Below are 20,099 nucleotides of genomic sequence, written 5' to 3'. Positions count from 1 at the left end.
CTTGCTTGCTCTGGCCCAATACCTAAATCCATATTTAGGAAATTCTGTATATCTGCAACAGGCCTATCAAATGTACGAAGGTCATGCGAATCCTGTCTGCCAAGTGTTTCTAAACGACGCGCAACAGCATTCCTATGAGGGTGAACCAAATTAAGTTCATAACGTATATTATTATCATTAAACCTTGAAAGAATAAGCCTGAAAGTCTATCTAGTATGTGGTGTAATTCCTTCTTCTTTGTAATATTTGCATTCATAATATGCTTGTATATTATTGGTTTCAATGATAACACGTTTGTAAGAATCCTGGAATGCACGATGCATGCCTAATAGAATAGCCCATAATGCATTATTCAGGTTTGTAATGCCTGGAATTGTGCCATAAGTCAGTTTGAGAAGATGACCTCCTACGTCTCTTACTACAATACCAATACCATTTCTATTGTCGCCTTCAAGAGCACTCTGAATAAACTCACTATGCACATTGATCTTCACCCAACCATTAGGAGGAAATTGCCATACAAGCTCAATATGTTCCATTCTCCTTAAATGTGTAAAACAACAGATAACTGTTTGTGGTTGTAAATTGATTATATCAGATATTATAAACTGATTCTTGCAAGTAGTATATAAAGAAAATAGTTCAAGAGATGTGTTTATTGCAAATAGTTGTAGAGTTTTAAGGAACTAAAACATAAAATTAGAGAGTTGAGGAGATGTGTCTATTACAAATATTTGTAGAGCTTTAAATAACTAAAACTGTTGGAACAATTTAGATTATAATGTTATCTACTAAGGTGTCCAAAATTCATTTTATACTCCATAAAACCAATTTTCCATAAATCAAAAATATTGTTAAAAGGGAATATAAGTATTGAACTATACATTAAATGGATTTTAGAAACGTAGATAATAAATATTCTAAATTATGTGAGAATTACAGAGCATTTTGTGCTCGGTATATCTCAAATATCATATATTTCAATAACTATTTTTAACAATGATAAAGTAGTATTCAAACAAAAGAAGCTCATACAGACGAATCTTTCATGTTAAACAAAGTTGATGTTATAATGTTTAAACATTAAAATACAGTAGTTCATCAAGAGAAATATCGTCAAAGAAACATATTACATTCAAATAACAGAAACATTGAACGAAACAACATCATCTTCTTCGATAATTTCAAATCTTAGTTTATCATGCACTGAGAGTTTTCTTTCGTTCACAAACTTATCTCATCCACCAGAAAATCGAGGCTCGGAATGTATACAAACCACTCTGACCTTCCAACTGCGTCTATTCATAACGTTGTTCACATTCACCCAATCTTGAACCTCCGGAATTATCCATGGTGGAATATACTATTTAACATGAAAAGTAACATATCAATTGAACTGTTTTAGTTTGAACAAACAGTATGTGAAAAAATGTAAAGTAATTTCGTACCACTCCATGAGAATTCTGATCTAGATTTGATCGTATGAGCACAACATCGAATACCCGATTGTTGTAATTCTGACGAATTGTTCGAATGACAGGGTCTGCACAATATATTAATACAATTTAAATATCAAATTGGAATGCTTGATATGAAAAAACAAATTAGAAAAGAGGTGGCGAAAAAACCATCAGTGCCTGTTGATATAGGTAATGTCCTTTTGACTCTTTTTCTGGAGAAAATGGAAACAGCAAACTCATTCTTGGAAGTAAGTTGGAAGAGAAGAGTATCACCGGCTTTCAAATATTTTTTCTTGAAGACTGCTCTGAGATTTATAAATTCTTTTCTCGTTGCTGAGAAAATAAACTCATACTTATTTCCGTTAGGAAGTGGTGAGAAAATTCTTCCTTTTCAACATATGTCAAAACTGATGAATAAACTCTGAAGGAACTTCCTATTGCACATAAAAAATAAGTTATATAATTGTCCAATGGAAATTTAGTTTATAATCTGTAAGATTATTGAATTTATTTAACTAAAGCTTAAGTCTTACGATCTCAGTAGCAAGTAAAACTCTCTCATCAGTATGAATCATAAACTTCTTCCCGATTCCATCATTATTGTCTGTTTTTATAATGTAAGATGTTAGATCATATATTTATTATCCTAACATTATAAGATAATGTAATAGGTACATTGCATATAGCCTAGAAACATACCTTCCAAGTATATAGGAGCCAAAAGCAACTTTTTTTGGGATGGATAATCAATCTCCATACCATTATGGTCAAGTATGAAAATGATGAATATCCCAGAACCCCCACAGTACACCAGTGCATAAATTCCTTCATTGGTTTTGAAATCTTGGAAAAATAAACCAACATTTTCAAACTTCTTTCCTTCCTTCTTGAAATGGCGGTAGTACTGGTATCCATTTGGCAGTTGCACGGTAATGTGTTGGGGCACATGATCTCCACAACGTTTCAAAAAACGTGAGGGTAATTTATACTTAAAAAATCTTGTTAAGTATTTAATAAGCAATAAAAAAATATCTTACTAAAGTTAAAAGAGTAAAATAATTGTATAATTATAGAATTTTGACAAATGTTAACAGAAACTAACCATGTGTGTCTTTGCGAAATCTTTGCCACATAAATGAATGAAGAATGAAGGGTGTGCTTGTGCCTGATATTCATAGTTTACAACTAAACATGTTAAGTCTTACAGAAAAGCAAAACAGAGCTTATCTATATATGAGTTTAGTAGGAATAGCTGAAAACAGAGTACGAAAGTTGATATTTAATTTGTCAAATTAACAAAGTATATGTTAACAATGACAAAGTTAACTTAATCAAAGGTACCAATCATTGGAGATTTAAGCCAATATTGGTTAATCAATCAAGTACATTGTAATTTAATAAAGTCCTTTTGTTAGATTGCAATGGGTTTCAGCAATAACTTATACTCAATCCAGCAAGACCGTGTACAAAAAATTAAAAATTGGAAAAGCTTATAATGACAACTTTATGCATTGGTCCACTATCTTATGTTAGATATATTTGTGATGTCATGTCTAATCTGATTTGTTTAGTTTCAGAACTTAATATCAGGACTTATCAGGACTTACTGGAAATCAGGATTTACTAAAGACAGGAAGATATCAGAACTTAAGTTATCAGAACTTGTGATATCAGAACTTAAGGAAGGATATGCTTCAGAAGTAAAGTGCGGCTGATTTCTAGGAGAGGATCTGGACTAAAACAAAGGAAGATATGCTTTAGGAGTTGGACGACTAGAAGACTTGTAAGAAGATAATATCTGATTGATATATTTTAGGAAGAGATATATTTCATATCAATTAGAAGATTTCTTATAACTGTGTATTATATAAACACAGCTTAGGGTTTACACTATATGTGTTATCATTCACGAGAAGATTATTATTTTTAACCCTAGCAGCTCTTAGTGATATTGTTCATCACTGAGAGAGTAGTTTAACCTACTTTGTAACAGAGCTTATTATATTGAATAAACTTGATTAGTGTTAGATACTTGTGTTCTAAATCGATTTGATTGTATAAACACTATATTCAACCCCCTTCTATAGTGTTGTGTGACGTAACAAGTGGTATTAGAGCATCTCTGTTGATATACAAACAGTGAGATCCAGTTTACAATCATGTCTGACGAAACACAAACTCCACCTAAGCCCACCAAAACTCAAGATACTCAAAACAATCAAACCCATAGTCAATATGAGAGTATTATGATTCCCATACTGAGAGCATCTGAGTATCCTATATAGAAGGTAAAGATGGTTATGTTTCTGGAAGCCACAGATCCAGAATACCTTGATAGAATTAATGATGGACCATATAATCCTACCAAGCTTTATGTTGCAGTTGTTGATCAACCAGTAAAGACCATACCAAAGGAGAAAGGTGATTACACACCTGAAGACATCTCATCTATTGCCAAGGATGCAAGGGTAAGGCATTTACTTCATAGTGCAATTGACAATGTCATGTCAAACTGGGTAATTGGATGCAAAACTGCAAAGGAAATATGGGATGCTTTGGAGACAAGATTCCAGGGAACTGAAGCCATCAAAAGGAACAGGAAGACAATACTCACAGGAGTATGAGCACTTTGACTCAAAATATGATGAGTCACTAACTGATTTATATGACAGATTTTCTAAACTCTTGAATGATCTGTCAGTGGTGGACAAGGAATATAATCTTGAAGATTCAAATCTAAAATCCCTTTTAGCTCTTCCTGAAAATTGGGATTTTAAGTCTACTACCATAAGAGACAACTATGACCTTGATGAAACTATTCTTGATGAAATTTATGGTATGCTCAAGACTCATGAACTTGAGATGGATCGAAGGAGAAAAAGACATGGAAGAAAGTCAAAGATAGTTGCACTTAAAGCTGAGGAGGAATCTCCTAAAGTGGTTGTCTCAAAGAGGGGCAAAGGAAAGGCTCTCATCATACAGTCTGATTCAGAGTCATCATATTCTGATGATGATGATTCAGAATCTGAAAATTTATCTGAAGTGGATGTTGATGCAGAGATGATACAACTGTGTGCTCTTATGGTGAAGGGTATCACAAAGATAGCCTACAAGAAATTCAGAAAGGGTAAGAAGTTTTCCAGGAAAGGTGAAAGTTCTGAAAAGAAAGGGTTTAGAAAGACTGAAGGAAAAGGAGGAAAATCTGACATAGGAGACAACTCAAATGTCAAATGCTACAATTGTGGTGAAAGAGGCCACGTCTCTCCTGACTGCAAGAAAGGAAAAGGTGATAAAGGCCAGGCACTTATCACAGAGAAGAAAAACTGGGCAGACACTTCAGATTCTGAACAATATTATATTAAATATGTCGGTTTTCATATTCAACTAGCGTAAAAGCCCGTGCAAGGCACGGGCCCATATTTATATCAAAATATTATCTGGAACGAACTTGCGCCTATAAAAAATTAATTTTTGAATACGGTAAATAATTATTTTAACTTTATTTTATATTCATACAACAATTACGTAATAATGAATAATGTATTTTTATAAATTTAATTACATTGCATAAAATTTTAAATAAATAAATGTGTAATGAAAATGAGATGGCATAAAGGTCATCACTGTATTTTCTTACTTTTTTTCTTTTCGTACATGTATATAACTTAAGTGGTGAAAAACTTATTTTTGTAGTAAAGTTTGATTCTCGGTCACCCCCGATAATTTTGATATTAGATACTTAGTTTAAGGTACATAAACCTAGTTACTAAAAAAATTAAAACTATACTATTTTAACAAAAAACTTGTAGTTTGTTTGTATGGATATGCATCGGGTCACTTCGGGGCTATCTGATCCTCGAACCCACCCTGCACCCCGAACGAAGATTCTATTCCTTTCGAATCCTCACCCTAATGGGAGAATCCTGGAGGGATTCTAGATATAATTAAAAATATTTTTTTATGTTATTTTATATTATTTTAAAAAAATAATCTATTAATTCGTATTATACAAAAATATTAGTAATATCTCATATTTTTAAAATCAAATCATATTAAAATTGATTTACAATAAAAAAGAGATGACAAATTAAAAATTAGACAAATACTTTAAATTATAACGTAAAAAATGATCAACAAAATTTTAGATTATTTTAAGAATATAATATTTTTTATTAATACTTTTATAATATTTATTTTAATATTATATATAAATATTATATATATATACATATAATCGGGGTCGGGGAAATGGGGCTGGGAGACACTAATTCTAGACTCCGCCTGATCCCCGAAAATTTATAAAACCTTGTTGTTAGGCCCGCCCCCGAAAATTTCTCGAAATCCATGAACTGAACGGGGCTGGGATGAACCGTGGTCAGGAAGGACGGCGTTAAGTCTCATCCCTATTTATTTCGTTGAGATTAAAAAAATGAAGAGTGAAAAAGAGAGAGAGCAAAATTTGTTTTTAATTTGTCTCAATTCTCAACTGTTAACACATAGGTCGACTAAGTGGATTTATATACGTGAGATGAGTGAAACAAATTGAAAAAATGGCGGGTAAATTAATAAGAGTATAAAATATGTTAGAACTAATAAAAAACCGACATTCCCTCTTAGAAGATAATAACAAATGAAGTACACTCAGAAAAATATCATGATAAAAAAATAAATTTTCCAAAATGATGGTGTAAAAATGAGTATTTTCTAATTTAATAAAAAATTTAGCATTTATTTTCTTATTTTAAAAATATACTTAATAACAAGTAACGAAATGCACTACATTTAATATATTATTTATATTAAATCAAATTTTAGTATTTTATTTTTCTGTGTCACTGCTCGACTAATCCAATTCATTGTTCAGAAACTCGAACGTTTTAGCCAAGATATCGACCGAGTACACATAATTGAACTTATTCACGAGATGTTTTTTCTTTAGTCGGATAAAACCCGATTTTGAGTCTAGCTCGGGCCAAACTTGTATATACTCAGGTTAAACATTAAGAAGTCTAAAAATAAATAGAAGATAATAAAATATTAAACCAACACAATTACCTTAATTATTTAAGAGTCTTACAAAAATTATTCAGTCATCTCGTTTTGTAATCTATATATGCCTGTTTTTGTACACAATTTACATTTTTACCTCCGTAATAAATTATAGTTAATATTTTTTCTGTTATCTAGGAGTACGTATATAATATTGACAAGAATAAGAGTAATACATATTGTTTCGATTGGTTTCATCTTTAAAAATAATAAATAATTTTTATGTGATACATATTTATACCAGGGTATCTCCAATCACATCTTTATATGCCATATTACTTCATTTCTTACTCTATAGATGAAGTTATGAGACTCCAAGGATGAATTACCCTATTTTTATAAATAAAGGAAAGCACTGTGCAACTCCAAATTTGGAGTTACACTGTAGATATGAAAAAATTGGTTTTAGAATAAACCTTCTCTCATATTTCTTTATCATGCAGGTCCAATTCTCTGTGTATTTTACAATTATTTAATTATTGTACATAGTGATTTAATAGATTTAGATTAAAATTTGAAGAAATGATTAGAGATGAAATGGTAATTAAAGTAAAAAGGGTGAAAATTGAAGATAAGTTATTTTGAAATAGAGGAATGCTTGGAGATGACATAATGAATTAATTTTTAAAGTTAAATTTTTAATATATTTGATTTTTAATCGGAGTACTTATTCCAAGTACTCCCGGATTAAACCGAATACTTTTGACTCAACAAACACACAAGTTATACTGAATAAAATGAAATTATGATTTTTTCAAAACAAATCCAAAAAAAAGTATAAAAAATGTTTATTTTTATTAATTATATGTTAAAACATATATATATGTGTGTGTATGTGTGTGTCTAACTACAAAATTTAAATGAAAAGGAAAAAATATAATTTTTTTAACAAAACTTTTAAAATAAAATCAAAATTCATTATAGCACCATGATTCTAAGATAAAATTAAGTCACAGGTTCGATTCTCAATACCAACACAATTTCAATATATTTTTTGCTTAAATAACATAGTGGTGGCATTTATGAAATTTTAGAATAAAATTACAAAATTTTAAAAAACGAAGTCACGTAAATAATATAAACCAACATTTCATTTCCTCAAAAGTTAAAGTAATAAAAATAGAATTTGATACAAAGAGAGGATGTTATCTAATAAGAATTTTAATTTGCACTAAAAAAGTTACGTAGTATAATGGTAGTAACATGAAATTTTTAAATAGGAGGTAAGGGGGTAAGATTCCTGTTGGATACACCATTCTACTTATTTTTTTTAAAAAAATGTGTAAGGATGATATTTTTATATTTTTTCAACATAAAAAGGCAAAATCGTGCTACTTATTTTTAATAAAAATTGTGTAAGGATGATTTTTTATATTTTTTCAACATAAAAAGGCAAAATCGTGATTTCACAATCATTGAAATGACACTTGGAGATGGCCTATTGAATTAGTTTTTAAATTAACTTTTTAATATATTTAATTTTTCTGATCTGATTACTCATTCCAAGTACTACCAGATTAAACTGAATACTTTTGACTCGATAAGCACACAAGCCAAACTAAATTAGATGGAATTATGAGTTTTTGAAAACAAATCCCAAAAAAGTATAAAAAGTATTTAATTTTATAAAATATATATCATAACAATTATAACATAATTGATATATATAGATATATATATATACGTATATATATATATAACATAATCCGTGTGTGTTTGTCTAACTACAAAATTTATATTACAGCTATGTAATTGTATAAACTAACATGTTATTAACTCAAAAGTTAAAGTAATAAAAAATAGAATTGATAAAATGAGAGTATATGGGTTATCTAATAAGAATTTTAATTTTCACTCAAAAAGTTAAGTAGTGTGATAGTAGTGACATGAAATTTGTTAGTAGGAGGTAAAGGGTTCGATTCTTATTGGATATATCAATTTTAGTTATTTATAATTTTTCAAAATAAAAGGGCAACATTGTGATTTCACAGAATTTTAATTTGCACTCAAAAAGTTAAGTAGCGATTCTTATTGGATACATCAATTTTAGTTATTTTTAACAAAAACCGTGTAAGAATGACATTTTTATAATTTTTCAAAATAAAAGGGCAACATTGTGATTTCACAGAATTTTAATTTGCACTCAAAAAGTTAAGTAGCGATTCTTATTGGATACACCAATTTTAGTTATTTCTAACAAAAACTGTGTAAGAATGATATTTTTATAATTTTTCAAAATTAAAGGGCAAAATTGTGATTTCACAGTCATTAAATTTGCTCTTTTTACCCTTGGTTGATATATAATATATAGTAAGAGATTATTGCATTTTTCTACTAAGGAAAGGAAGAATTACCTTATATTAATTGTATCACTAATTGTACCATGTAAACAACTATATTATCTCTTTAATTAACTCAATAATATTTCATTTATATGAGTTGTCTCTTATGAGTTGTAATTATTTTAATGAGAAATGTGTGTTTTTATTTGCATTATATTTTGACCGTATACTTCGATTTCATTGTCGCACATTCGATCCATTTTGAGAGAAAATACATTAATTATGTCATATATCTCAATTTCAGAAACAAAGATATTTAGTTAATTGATCCTGCAGGAAGCAACATGAATATATCGTCAATAATTATAGTCAAAATAATATCAAATCACGTAATATAGAACATGCCCGTGCAATGCACGGGTTATAGAGTTAGTTCTGGAATAATAGCATGAGTATGACATCAGTTGTACTCTATTTTAATAAAGTGTAGACAACTAGAAATTTACCTAATTAATTTTAGGTCTTATTTTTAGTTTTTAAAAAGGAAAAAAAATAAGTGATTATGAGATTAAATATTTTGATCCCATTTTTTAAGAGAATGTTATGGAGTGAAATGTGTTAAATTTGCATTCAAGACGACTTATTTTTGTTTTTTTTTTTAAAAAAACTCTAAATACACAATTCTAAATGAAAGTGATTAATCTCGTAAGAGAAGAATTTATGATAATGCCTCCGGAGTCAGAGCATGTCGCTTAAATACGGTTTATCTTGATTCACGTGGTTTGCAGACTATTGCGTGAATCCGTAGAATTTACCCAGTGCGCACCCAAAGGATAGCGGTTGCGGGTTATCTACGATAAAAAAAATGAAAAAGAAAATGAAATTATTTATTTTCTCTCCACATATTTTCCCTCCTTTTTAAAATTAAGGAGCAAGGGTTTAATAAGTAGTTAAAATTTTACATTCAATAGTTAAATAACATGCGGTGATCTAGGATGACCTAATTAGTATCTAACTTCCAATATTTTGTGGTGATTACAAAATTTGAGAATTTGGAGTTGTTTTGCCGGTTGAAAATATAACAAATCAAATACGGTAACTTACAAAAAATTTACTTATAGTTACATTGTAGTTCAGTTGTATCAGCTTAAAGACAGGGTTACGTTACATTGGTTGGATGGTCACGTTTTTGAAATTCCATTTTCAAGAAATAAAATGTAAAATAAACGAATCGAAATTATGTAAAGATATTTATCACCACCTACACCCCCCGAAATCAACTCACCAACACCCGTCTCTTTATATTCAACAAAGGCCGGCTAATTAGGCCTGTTTGGCATCACACTGTCGGCCTGTTTGTCTTCCCATTTATAAGTTATTTCTCACCTGTAATTATATAATACTTTTTGTTAACCCAATTTATAAGTTGAATTTATCACTTATAAGTTGATAAATTAAATGTTATTACAGATATATTTTTTCTCAACTTATTTTGATTTTTTACTTTTTTATTAATTTTAGTTTTTAAATATATGTTTTTGAATGTTAAGTTAATATAAAAGTCATGAATTAAGATAATCATTTTAAAAATTATTTATTTTAATTCATTTAAGTTAAAAAATGACTTATAAATAAAATTAACCAAACACTTACATAATTTATAAGTATTCATCTACTTATCACTTTTAAGTCACTTATTAATTTTAAGTTATAAATTACTTATTTTAAGATTTTCCAAACAAACATTATAACTTAGTCACTTGCGGGTAAGTAATTATCGACGGGTATTTGAATCCTTTACCTCTCAATGACATATTGGAGGAAAAATCGAAATTATCATGATTTTTATCCAGGATCACTTAATTTTTTTTTAAATTTTATAAGTGGAATTTATAACTTATAAGTTGATAAATTAAATGTTAATAATGACGTAATTTTTCTCAACTTAAATTGATTTTTTACTTTATTAATTTTAGTTAAAAATATATTATTTTAAATACTAATCTAATCTAAAATTCATGAATTAAGAACATTATATATATAAATATTTATTTTGATTTATTTAATAAAAAAGATTTTGACCTATAAGTAAAATTATCCTAACACTTATAAAAATTGATCTACTCATCACTCTCTTATTTATTTTAATTCATAAGTTATTTATTTTAAAATTTACCAAAAGGGCGCATAATGTTATATGTATGCAAACAAATCAATCCTATACAAAAAAATTAAGAACGTTGGTAATTTAAAAAAGTTATAAGGAAAAAATCATAAATTTATAACAACATGCATGCTCCAGCTTAGTTAACAGTATTTGACCTGGAGATGATTTTTACTGGCCTTATGTAGTAGGTAATGACTTAATCAAGCTGCAAAACGGATTAGTGGACATGCTAAATGATACTGACGTGTTTTGGGAGGCCTAGGGTAATAATAAGTATTATATATACTTCCCTACTGGATAGAAATTCCAATCAAGCTCATTCCCTCTCATTCCTTTGTATTCTATCAAAAGTCTATTATCACAGAGCATGCTCATATGGAGAGCTTGTTAGAATATCTCAACCCTTCCATCTCATGGCTATCAACTCTTATTATCATTGCCCTTCTGGTTGTGATGCTCCTTCCCAAGGAATCTCACCAGAACTTGGCACCAAGTCCTCCTATGCTTCCTTTTATAGGCAACATTCACCAAATAGGAAAGCTCCCTCATTACTCCATGTACAAACTGGCTCAAAAATATGGCCCTATTATGCACCTTAAACTAGGTGCAGTTCGTGCTCTAGTCATCTCATCTCCAGAAATGGCGAAAGAGGTGCTCAAAACTCATGATATCGACTGTTGCACTCGAGCTGAATCATATGGTACGACGAAATTTTCGTATAATCAGAAGGATATTTCCTTTTGTGGTTATGGTGATTACTGGAGGGAGATGCGCAAGCTTGCTGTTATAGAGCTTTTTACTGTCAAGAGGGTACGTTCATTTGAAGATGCTAGAGGTCAAGGGCTAACTAGGATGGTGAACATTATTGCAAAAGAAGCTGCAGATCCTAGCAGAAAGCCTATACAAATCAATGAAAGAATATTCTCGCTCACTAAAAAATTTATATGCGACGTTGCATTTGGCACTAGCTATGAAGTGGACAAGCTTAAAGACTCCGAAATTGAGAGGACTTTTATTGAAGCCAATGCCATGTTTAGTAGCTTCTGGGCATCAGATTTCTTCCCATCATTTGGATGGATAGTTGATACATTGACTGGAGTTCAAAGTAAGCTGGATAAAAGTTTCGATGAGTTTGATGCATTCTATGAGGCTGTTATTAATGAACATCTTGACCCTAATAGGCCCAAATCTGAACATGAAGACATTACTGATGGATTGATTGCTATGTCAAAGGATCCAGCCTGTCCTGTCCGTCTCACCAAAGATCATATCAAGGCTGTCTTTATGGTATCTTCTTCACTTGCTTTTATCTCTGTATAACTTTTAGTTGTTGGTGGAGGATAAGAGTGTTGATTACAACATGTTAAGTCACAATTTGTGTGTTAGAAATGGAACGTTCCTACACTAAGATTCTTATTAATTTCACCAGCTTTGACATAATTTAGATTTCTACAATATGTACCATCTTTCATTGCAAATCGGCTTTCACACACACACATATGCATATTTTCTTACCCCAGATATTTGCATCTTGATCAGGATCTGTTTCTGGCTCGGATAGACACTGGTTCTGCGACACTTGTATGGGCAATGACGGAGCTAATTAAGAACAAAAGGGTGATGAAAAAGGTCCAAGCTGAAGTTAGACAGGTGATGGGAACTAAACTAAAGGTAGAAGAGAGTGATTTGGAGAAACTCAAGTACTTCAAATTGGTTGTAAAGGAAACACTGAGGCTGCACCCTCCAGTTCCCCTATTATTACCTCGCGAAGCAATGAAACACTTCAAGGTTGGTGGCTACAATGTATTACCCAAAACAAAGATCTTTGTGAATGCATGGGCAATCAACAGAGACCCTACTGCCTGGGATAGTCCACTCGAATTTTACCCCGAGAGATTTCAAAACAATGATGTGGATTACAAAGGTCAGCATTACCACTACATTCCATTTGGCGCTGGTCGAAGGATGTGCCCTGGAATGACAATGGGCATAGCTACGGTGGACTATACGCTTGCGACATTGCTCAACTTTTTCGACTGGGATTTGCCTGCTGGAATGAAGGCTGATGACATTAAAATGGATGAAAAGGTTGGGTTGACTATTCACAAAGTGAAGCCACTCTACCTTGTGCCTACCAAGTACCAACCATAACAAAAATGGTTAGTTTAACTCATAATGATGACTTGAGTCCATTGTTACGTGTGTTATCTTGTTACACTAAAATAAGTCGTATATAAATAAAATGTATCAGTATTTTACTATGTAAGAAGTGTATTTCTTAATTTACTGGAGTTTTCTTAATGCCTTATGGTCCTTAGACTGGTCTGAGGTAGGGGTTATGTCCTACCCGTGACCCCTTTATTTATTGGAGTATTAATAAAATCTTGTTACTGCAGTTATTGCCATTGCCAATAGGGGTTGGGCAGTCAAGATTTATGATATCGGAGGGACTCATTAAATAATCAAAATCACCTTGATATGTGATAATTGTTGAAGGATAGTGTTCGGTTTTATAACTCCAACTAATGATGGTTTAGCTCTAGTTAAACCCTGAGGACTCACTTTAGTAACGGTTGGGAGGATTTATTTGCCGAGATGCAGAAGTTATAATAGTTAGTTAAATTATCATCATCATCTGTAAGGTTATTTGCTTAGAGCATCTCCAAGGGGAGTAGCTATATCTGTTAGTTATATGAGTATAAAATATATATTATCTAAAATTTGCTGAATCTGTAAGAGATATTGCTTTAGTGGTATTAGCTATAATGATTAGCTATATTTAAAAAACAGTTTTTATTGTTATTTTCAAATTTCAACGGCTATCTTTTAATGAAAATGATTGTGAAGGAATTTTTCTATATAAAATGTATATTACAATAAAAGTTAATATTTTTCAAAACATTTTACTAAAGTTTATATCATAATATTATATTGGTATTTTTCTATATAAAGTATATATTACAATAATTATATAAGTAATTAATAAATTTGATTAATCATTAATTTTTTTACAATTTTTTTATCGGATAAATTAACCTTAACATTACATAAATTAAATATATCTATATGTATATTATTATTATTGAAAATATCAAGTACATATATACATAAACACATGCTAGGGTTTCATTCTCACGTGTATTAAAAATTATGGACAACACCACAAGAATGATTCTTGAAATCATGCAGGCAGAAGAAGAAGAGCATGAAGCAAGAATCAGAATGAGTGCTGCTTACCTTCATCATCAACAACAACAGGGAGCTGATTCTAGCCCGCGTCACGGTGGTTCTACAATGAATCATCGTGTAATTGATCGTAGTAGGGAAGAAGGTCATGCTAGACTATATCGTGATTATTTCTGTGATACACCTACATATACAGAAGCACAGTTCCGTCGAAGATTTCGAATGCGTAGATCATTGTTTTTACGCATTGAAGAAGCAATTACAGCTCACGATAATTATTTTACTCAAAGAACTGATGTTGTGGGAGTTCGTGGACTATCATCACTACAGAAAGTGACAGCTGCACTTAGGATGCTTGCATACGGAACGGCAGCCGACGCTGTAGATGATTACGTTCGAATTGGTGAGAGCACAACAATAGAGAGTTTAAAAAGATTTGTTAAAGCAATAGTTGAAGTTTTTGGAGCTGAATATTTAAGACGGCCAAATGATGAAGATGTGGCTAGATTGTTAGCAGAAAATGAAGAAAGAGGCTTTCCCGGAATGTTGGGTAGTATTGACTGTATGCACAGGAAGTGGAAGAATTGTCCAACAACTTGGCAAGGTATGTATACAGGTCATGTTCATGAACCAACTATTATATTATAAGCAATAGCTTCAAAAGACCTGTGGATTTGGCACTCTTTTTTTGGATTATCAGGATCATTAAATGATATTAATGTATTAGATCGATCTCATCTATTTGAAGATTTGGCGGAAGGTCGTGGACCTGAAGTTAGGTATACCGTCAATGGACATGAATATAACATGGGATATTATCTTGCTGACGGTATATATCCTTCCTGGCCAACTTTTGTCAAAACAATTTCAAAACCTTTGGGTAACAAAAAGAAATATTTTGCAAATGCACAAGAATCTGTTAGAAAAGATGTTGAGAGAGCATTTGGAGTTTTGCAATCTCGATTTGCAATGATTCGTGGACCATCGCGATTTTGGGATGTGAGCACAATGAAATATATTATGACAGCCTGTATAATATTACATAACATGATCATTGAAGATGAAAGAGAAATCAATACGGAGGAAGAAAATTTTGATACAAATGGTGAACCGACTGTTACTCGGATACCGCGTCATCAAAGTACCCTTGAAGCATTCTTACAAATGCACCAGCAGATTCGAGATAAACAAGCTCATGTTCAATTGCAAAATGATCTTGTAGAGCATCTTTGGCAGATTCATGGTGGTGGTATGAGTTAATTAATTATTGTTACGTAGTTTCCTTTTATGATTGTCCGTACAATTCTCTTTCAGATTTGTTATGTAATTTCCTTTCGTGATTGTTAGCTACTTTCTTTTTTAAATTGTCTTTGTAATTTGCTTTGGAATGATAAAGAGCATTGATTAATAAAATAAGCAAATTAAAGTATATAATAGTAGCACATTGAAGTCAAATACACAAAAGAAAATATTACATATTTCTCAATATCCTAACTTTGAGGGTATCATAATATTTAACTTGATCCGGTAGCATTTTACTAGTGTCCATTGCCATGATGGATGCTTCATAAATTTGTCTTTCCCGTTCTTCTTTCTGTCTTTCTCGCTCCTCCTTTGCTAAACGGAGCTGCAACTCCTCCTTTTGTAACTGCATCATTTCCCTCTGTAGTTGCAAGCTCATTTGAAGTGATTCACTTCTTGAAGAAGCAATAGCCATTACATCTTTTTGCATTTCTTTAAGAACTTCCAGGCCTTTTTCATCATTTGCTTCTTTTGCAACTCTCTGTAACTTCTTTGCAGCTTTTCTTCCGATTGGACGGTCTATTTCATCAGATTCTTGGCTTACAGGAACATCACCATCAACAGATTGTGAAGAAGTCGCTTTGTTCTTGGCTGGCTTGTTTTTCTTGTCTATGCTTGACTGATATTTCGGGGAAAATCTGAGTGTGTTCCAGTGGCGAATAAACATAAACTTCTCTTTCATTATTTTTTCGTACATCTGTAATGCTTCATCTACCTGCAGGGTTAAAACATGAGTAATATAAGAACATAAACATGATTAGCAAAGGCACACTAGACATTGATCGATCAGAAGTGAGAAGGTGAATACAGCAAGTAACATCTCTTCAAGTCCAAGAACATACTTTAATTGATCTAATTAACTAAATATATTTTGGTTGACAATTGACATAGATATCTTGATTTGCAGTATAAGTGACGGGACAACCAAATGTAGCATAAACTTAAAAGCTACTGGAGAGTTCTCCCAAATTGATTCAATCACATAAATTAAAAATGTAAAGACTAGACTAAACATACTGCTTATACAATGAAATTTGTTTTTACATTTGGCAAACTCACAGGCTATCAATTACCAGAAAACGAAAAAGCCTATTTCATCATCAATATAAAACAAACTTGAGATTCTGCTTATTATTTTGATCAAATACAGACAGGGGCAAGGCAACAACAAAATTAGCTCATTAAATACAAATAAATAAAAATACTACTGAATCGATCTCTAGGTGCTGCTAAATAAAGATGAGTATTAATTTTAGTAAGGACTTAAGGGTGCTGAATGCTGACGATCCTGCTTATAAAAAAGATTAACTTGATGAAAGCACACGTTTATGCACACATCTATCCTGCTTACAAAGTTAATCTCTAGTAAACAAATTGTCAACTAGTATATTTCATAAACAGAATGCATCTTATTAAAGCAAAAACAAATAAAATCTTTGAGTTGATCCTAACTTAAGTTACTGTAAAAACTAGTTTGTCTAGCCTATGAAGAAACCGTTAGACCAGTCCTCCGTAATCTCTCCTTGAAAAGGATTACAGGGGAAAGAATATGTGGAAAGGGGGTTAACATGTTTCTACCAAACTTATGGAAGGTTTATAAGCCTTGGGTTGAGATAAAACAGTGTATTTAAATAAAAATCTCTAAAGGATGGACAACAAGAAACATTATGCAGACCGTTCACTAATAATCTGCTGTAGTATTGCCTCAACTGAACTATATTAAACCAGAGTACACTCCAACAAAGTCAAACCATGCTCTCTGAAGAATCTGAGTTGTCTCTAACTGATTTGTTCATGATATAGTATATTTTTACGCTCATGATTTGTTCATCTTATGTGTTCTAATGATCTGCTGTAGACTGTAGTATTACTTACCTATATCACCTTTATAATTGTCCAGTCTATCTAAATTTATGCAGTTTTCTGTCATTCTAAACTGCAATCTTCATGATATTAATGATTTTTTTTATAAATTGTTCTTTTTCATAGTAATATGGTGGAATACAAGTTGCTGGTATTTTTTAGTTTATTAATTATTGGAGGTTAATTACATGTATGTAACTGTAATGAGTAATCTGTAACCTCAAGCTAAGCACAGGGGCCAAAATTGATAACCACATTTGTAGAAGTAATCTACTACTTGTTCGATTAGCTAATTCCATTAGTGCTGCTCACATGGCCTGGAAATGTACTAATTCCATGAATAGAAGTAATCTGACCTTAATTGTTTTAAGTAAATTTTACTTGCAATACTTACAATACCTAGTAGACGATAAACCCTTACCACTTTAGCTATCTTATCACGCTCAATACTTGCAAACAAAAGCACAACTAAATAGAGGTTGTTCTGAAGGAAAAACCTGATGCAAAAACGAAACTGAAAATGACAGAGAAGACATTGCCCAAGATCACAGAAGCATCATAGCTTGTATACTCTTTAACCGTGATCACAGCATCACCAAATGATAATGAACTAGTTGTTATATACAATCTTAACATTTAGCCTAATGGATACACTTAGCCTAATGGACTCAAAATATTGATGTACATGCTGAATGTTACACAAAAATAGAGTCAATCACACATCAACAAAGCTAATTCCAAATGATTGGCATCATACTAAAACCATAGACCTCAAAATCCAGATGTCTAAAGATCTCAAACTCCTACCAAAGCCAGAACCACCAATATTAATAACAATCCAATTCTGTTATGAAATGAACACTCTTTATTCTTTGTGAAAGCTAATAAACACTCCAATTCAACAATGACTGATCATAACAATCTTTATTCTTTGTGAAAGTTGCACAACATATATTATCAAATATTGGCTCATCGTGATTCAGAACATTTTCTCTACACTCTAATTTTACCCTTCCTTTGAACAAATACTTGCAATTTTTAAAAACTTAAGCCTTGATCAATAGTCCCTACCAATGTTCTCATAGTTTCGGTTAATCCAGCATCCAACTACTGTATTTACCCACTACATAAATTAAGAACAAAGTATCAACTTAAAGGCATCAAAGGCATGCTAAACATATTATAAAAAATTATAAATGTAATATTCAAGCAATCATTCGTCTATAAAATCACGAAATGTCAACAAAAGCGAAAGACATAAACAATTAAAGAAAACAAACTAGTACCTTATCTTGCTCACTTGTCCCGCTTTGATTTTTTGTGCAAATTTGGTTGTAAAATCCAACAAATTTGGCCACTTTTTCATTGATTGTGCACCATCGGTTACACAACGAATTTGCTGTTCGATCACTTTCAAAGCCTTCTTTATTATCATTAAAATATTTCCAAATCCTATCCCAATAACACGTATGTGTTTGATCTTTACCTTGTATCGGGTCCATACTAATGTTTAACCAAGCGGACATGAGTACCTTATCTTCTTCAATCAAGAAATTTTTGGACCTCTTTCCCTTTTTCGATTTCACAACAGCTTCTTTTGGTGGTTCTTTTTGTGGTTGGGCTTGGGATTGAGAAGGGGGTTGTTGCGAAAATATCAAGTTTTCAAATTCGTATGAATCATTGAGGAAAGATGTAAACGATCCTTCCATTTTCTGTAAAAATGCTAATGAATTGAATATTTACTAAAAAATCCCTAATTTCTAAGAACTAAATCTCTAATTATATATCAGCATACATGTTTGTTATAACAGTGACAATATTGTGAAGAAACACTGATTCAATGGAATGGACTATACAATAAATCAAATACAACAAATATAGAAAAGAGTTGAAAACATACCTCTCTCGACTCAGTAGGAGAAAACTAAAAAATCCGGAGAAAACTGAATACAACAGAGGAGGATGGGAGATGATAAAGCAGAATAACTAAGTAGCGGGAAAAGAGAAAAATAGCAGCGGGAGGTAGAAACAATGGCGGGAGATGACATGGAATTGATATAGCTAATGAGAAGAGGATCAACAAATTTGGAGGATGAACTCCCGATAGCTATAAATTTAGCTAATAAAAAGACCCCGTTCGAGTGAGTAAAATTATAGATAATAGGTATATTAGGTGCCACCTGGCAATTTTACCTAACAGGTGAATAGGGTTGGAGTTGCTCTTAGTGGTATTAGCTATATTGATTAGCTAAATTTAACAATATTATGTTATATGTATTTTTAAATTATTTTATATATATGAAAATTTCACATGTTCAAATAAATTTAAATATTTAATTAAATATAAGTAAAAATAAAATATTTATTGAATGAAAAATATTGAATATATAATTATATAAGTATAATAGGACACTTATATGTGTTAAATACATATACTTATATGTATAATAAAATTTTATATGTATATTTATATTATATTTTATTAGATTAGGTTAGATTTATTAATATTTTTATAAATATGTAATGTTTATTAAAATAATTAATAAAATTGCTCAATAAGAAAATAATATTTTGACATTTAATATAACATAAAGTTAAAATATAAAATATGAAATAAAAATTTGAACACATAATTATATATAAAATATAAATATAATATGAATATATGTGTGTATTGATGTGCAAAATTAGGTTACGTGGATGTTTTAGCTAATGACTACAGGATAAACAGATATAGAAGATGGGATACAGAATATCTAATTTTTTTGGCTAACAAGATAGAACTATATT

General features: G+C 31.0%; 2 protein-coding genes across 2 annotated transcripts; both read left to right on the top strand.

Moving 5' to 3' along the window:
• The first annotated feature begins 11,288 nt into the window (after positions 1-11,288).
• Positions 11,289-13,346, top strand: LOC141697862 (cytochrome P450 71B34-like). The gene is made up of 2 exons (XM_074502418.1): positions 11,289-12,245; positions 12,498-13,346. Exons 1-2 carry the CDS (start codon positions 11,334-11,336, stop codon positions 13,107-13,109), a joined length of 1,524 nt encoding a protein of 507 aa, XP_074358519.1. The 5' UTR covers positions 11,289-11,333; the 3' UTR covers positions 13,110-13,346.
• A 762-nt stretch (positions 13,347-14,108) lies between these two features.
• On the top strand, positions 14,109-15,404 carry LOC141695556 (uncharacterized). The gene is made up of 2 exons (XM_074499794.1): positions 14,109-14,694; positions 14,893-15,404. Exons 1-2 carry the CDS (start codon positions 14,109-14,111, stop codon positions 15,402-15,404), a joined length of 1,098 nt encoding a protein of 365 aa, XP_074355895.1.
• Positions 15,405-20,099: the final 4,695 nt, after the last annotated feature.

This window comes from Apium graveolens, chromosome 11 (assembly GCF_009905375.1).
Source record: "Apium graveolens cultivar Ventura chromosome 11, ASM990537v1, whole genome shotgun sequence".
Lineage (NCBI taxonomy): Eukaryota > Viridiplantae > Streptophyta > Magnoliopsida > Apiales > Apiaceae > Apium > Apium graveolens.
The sequence above is the reverse complement of the archived record's forward strand: the minus strand, read 5'-3'. Positions and strand labels throughout refer to the sequence as shown.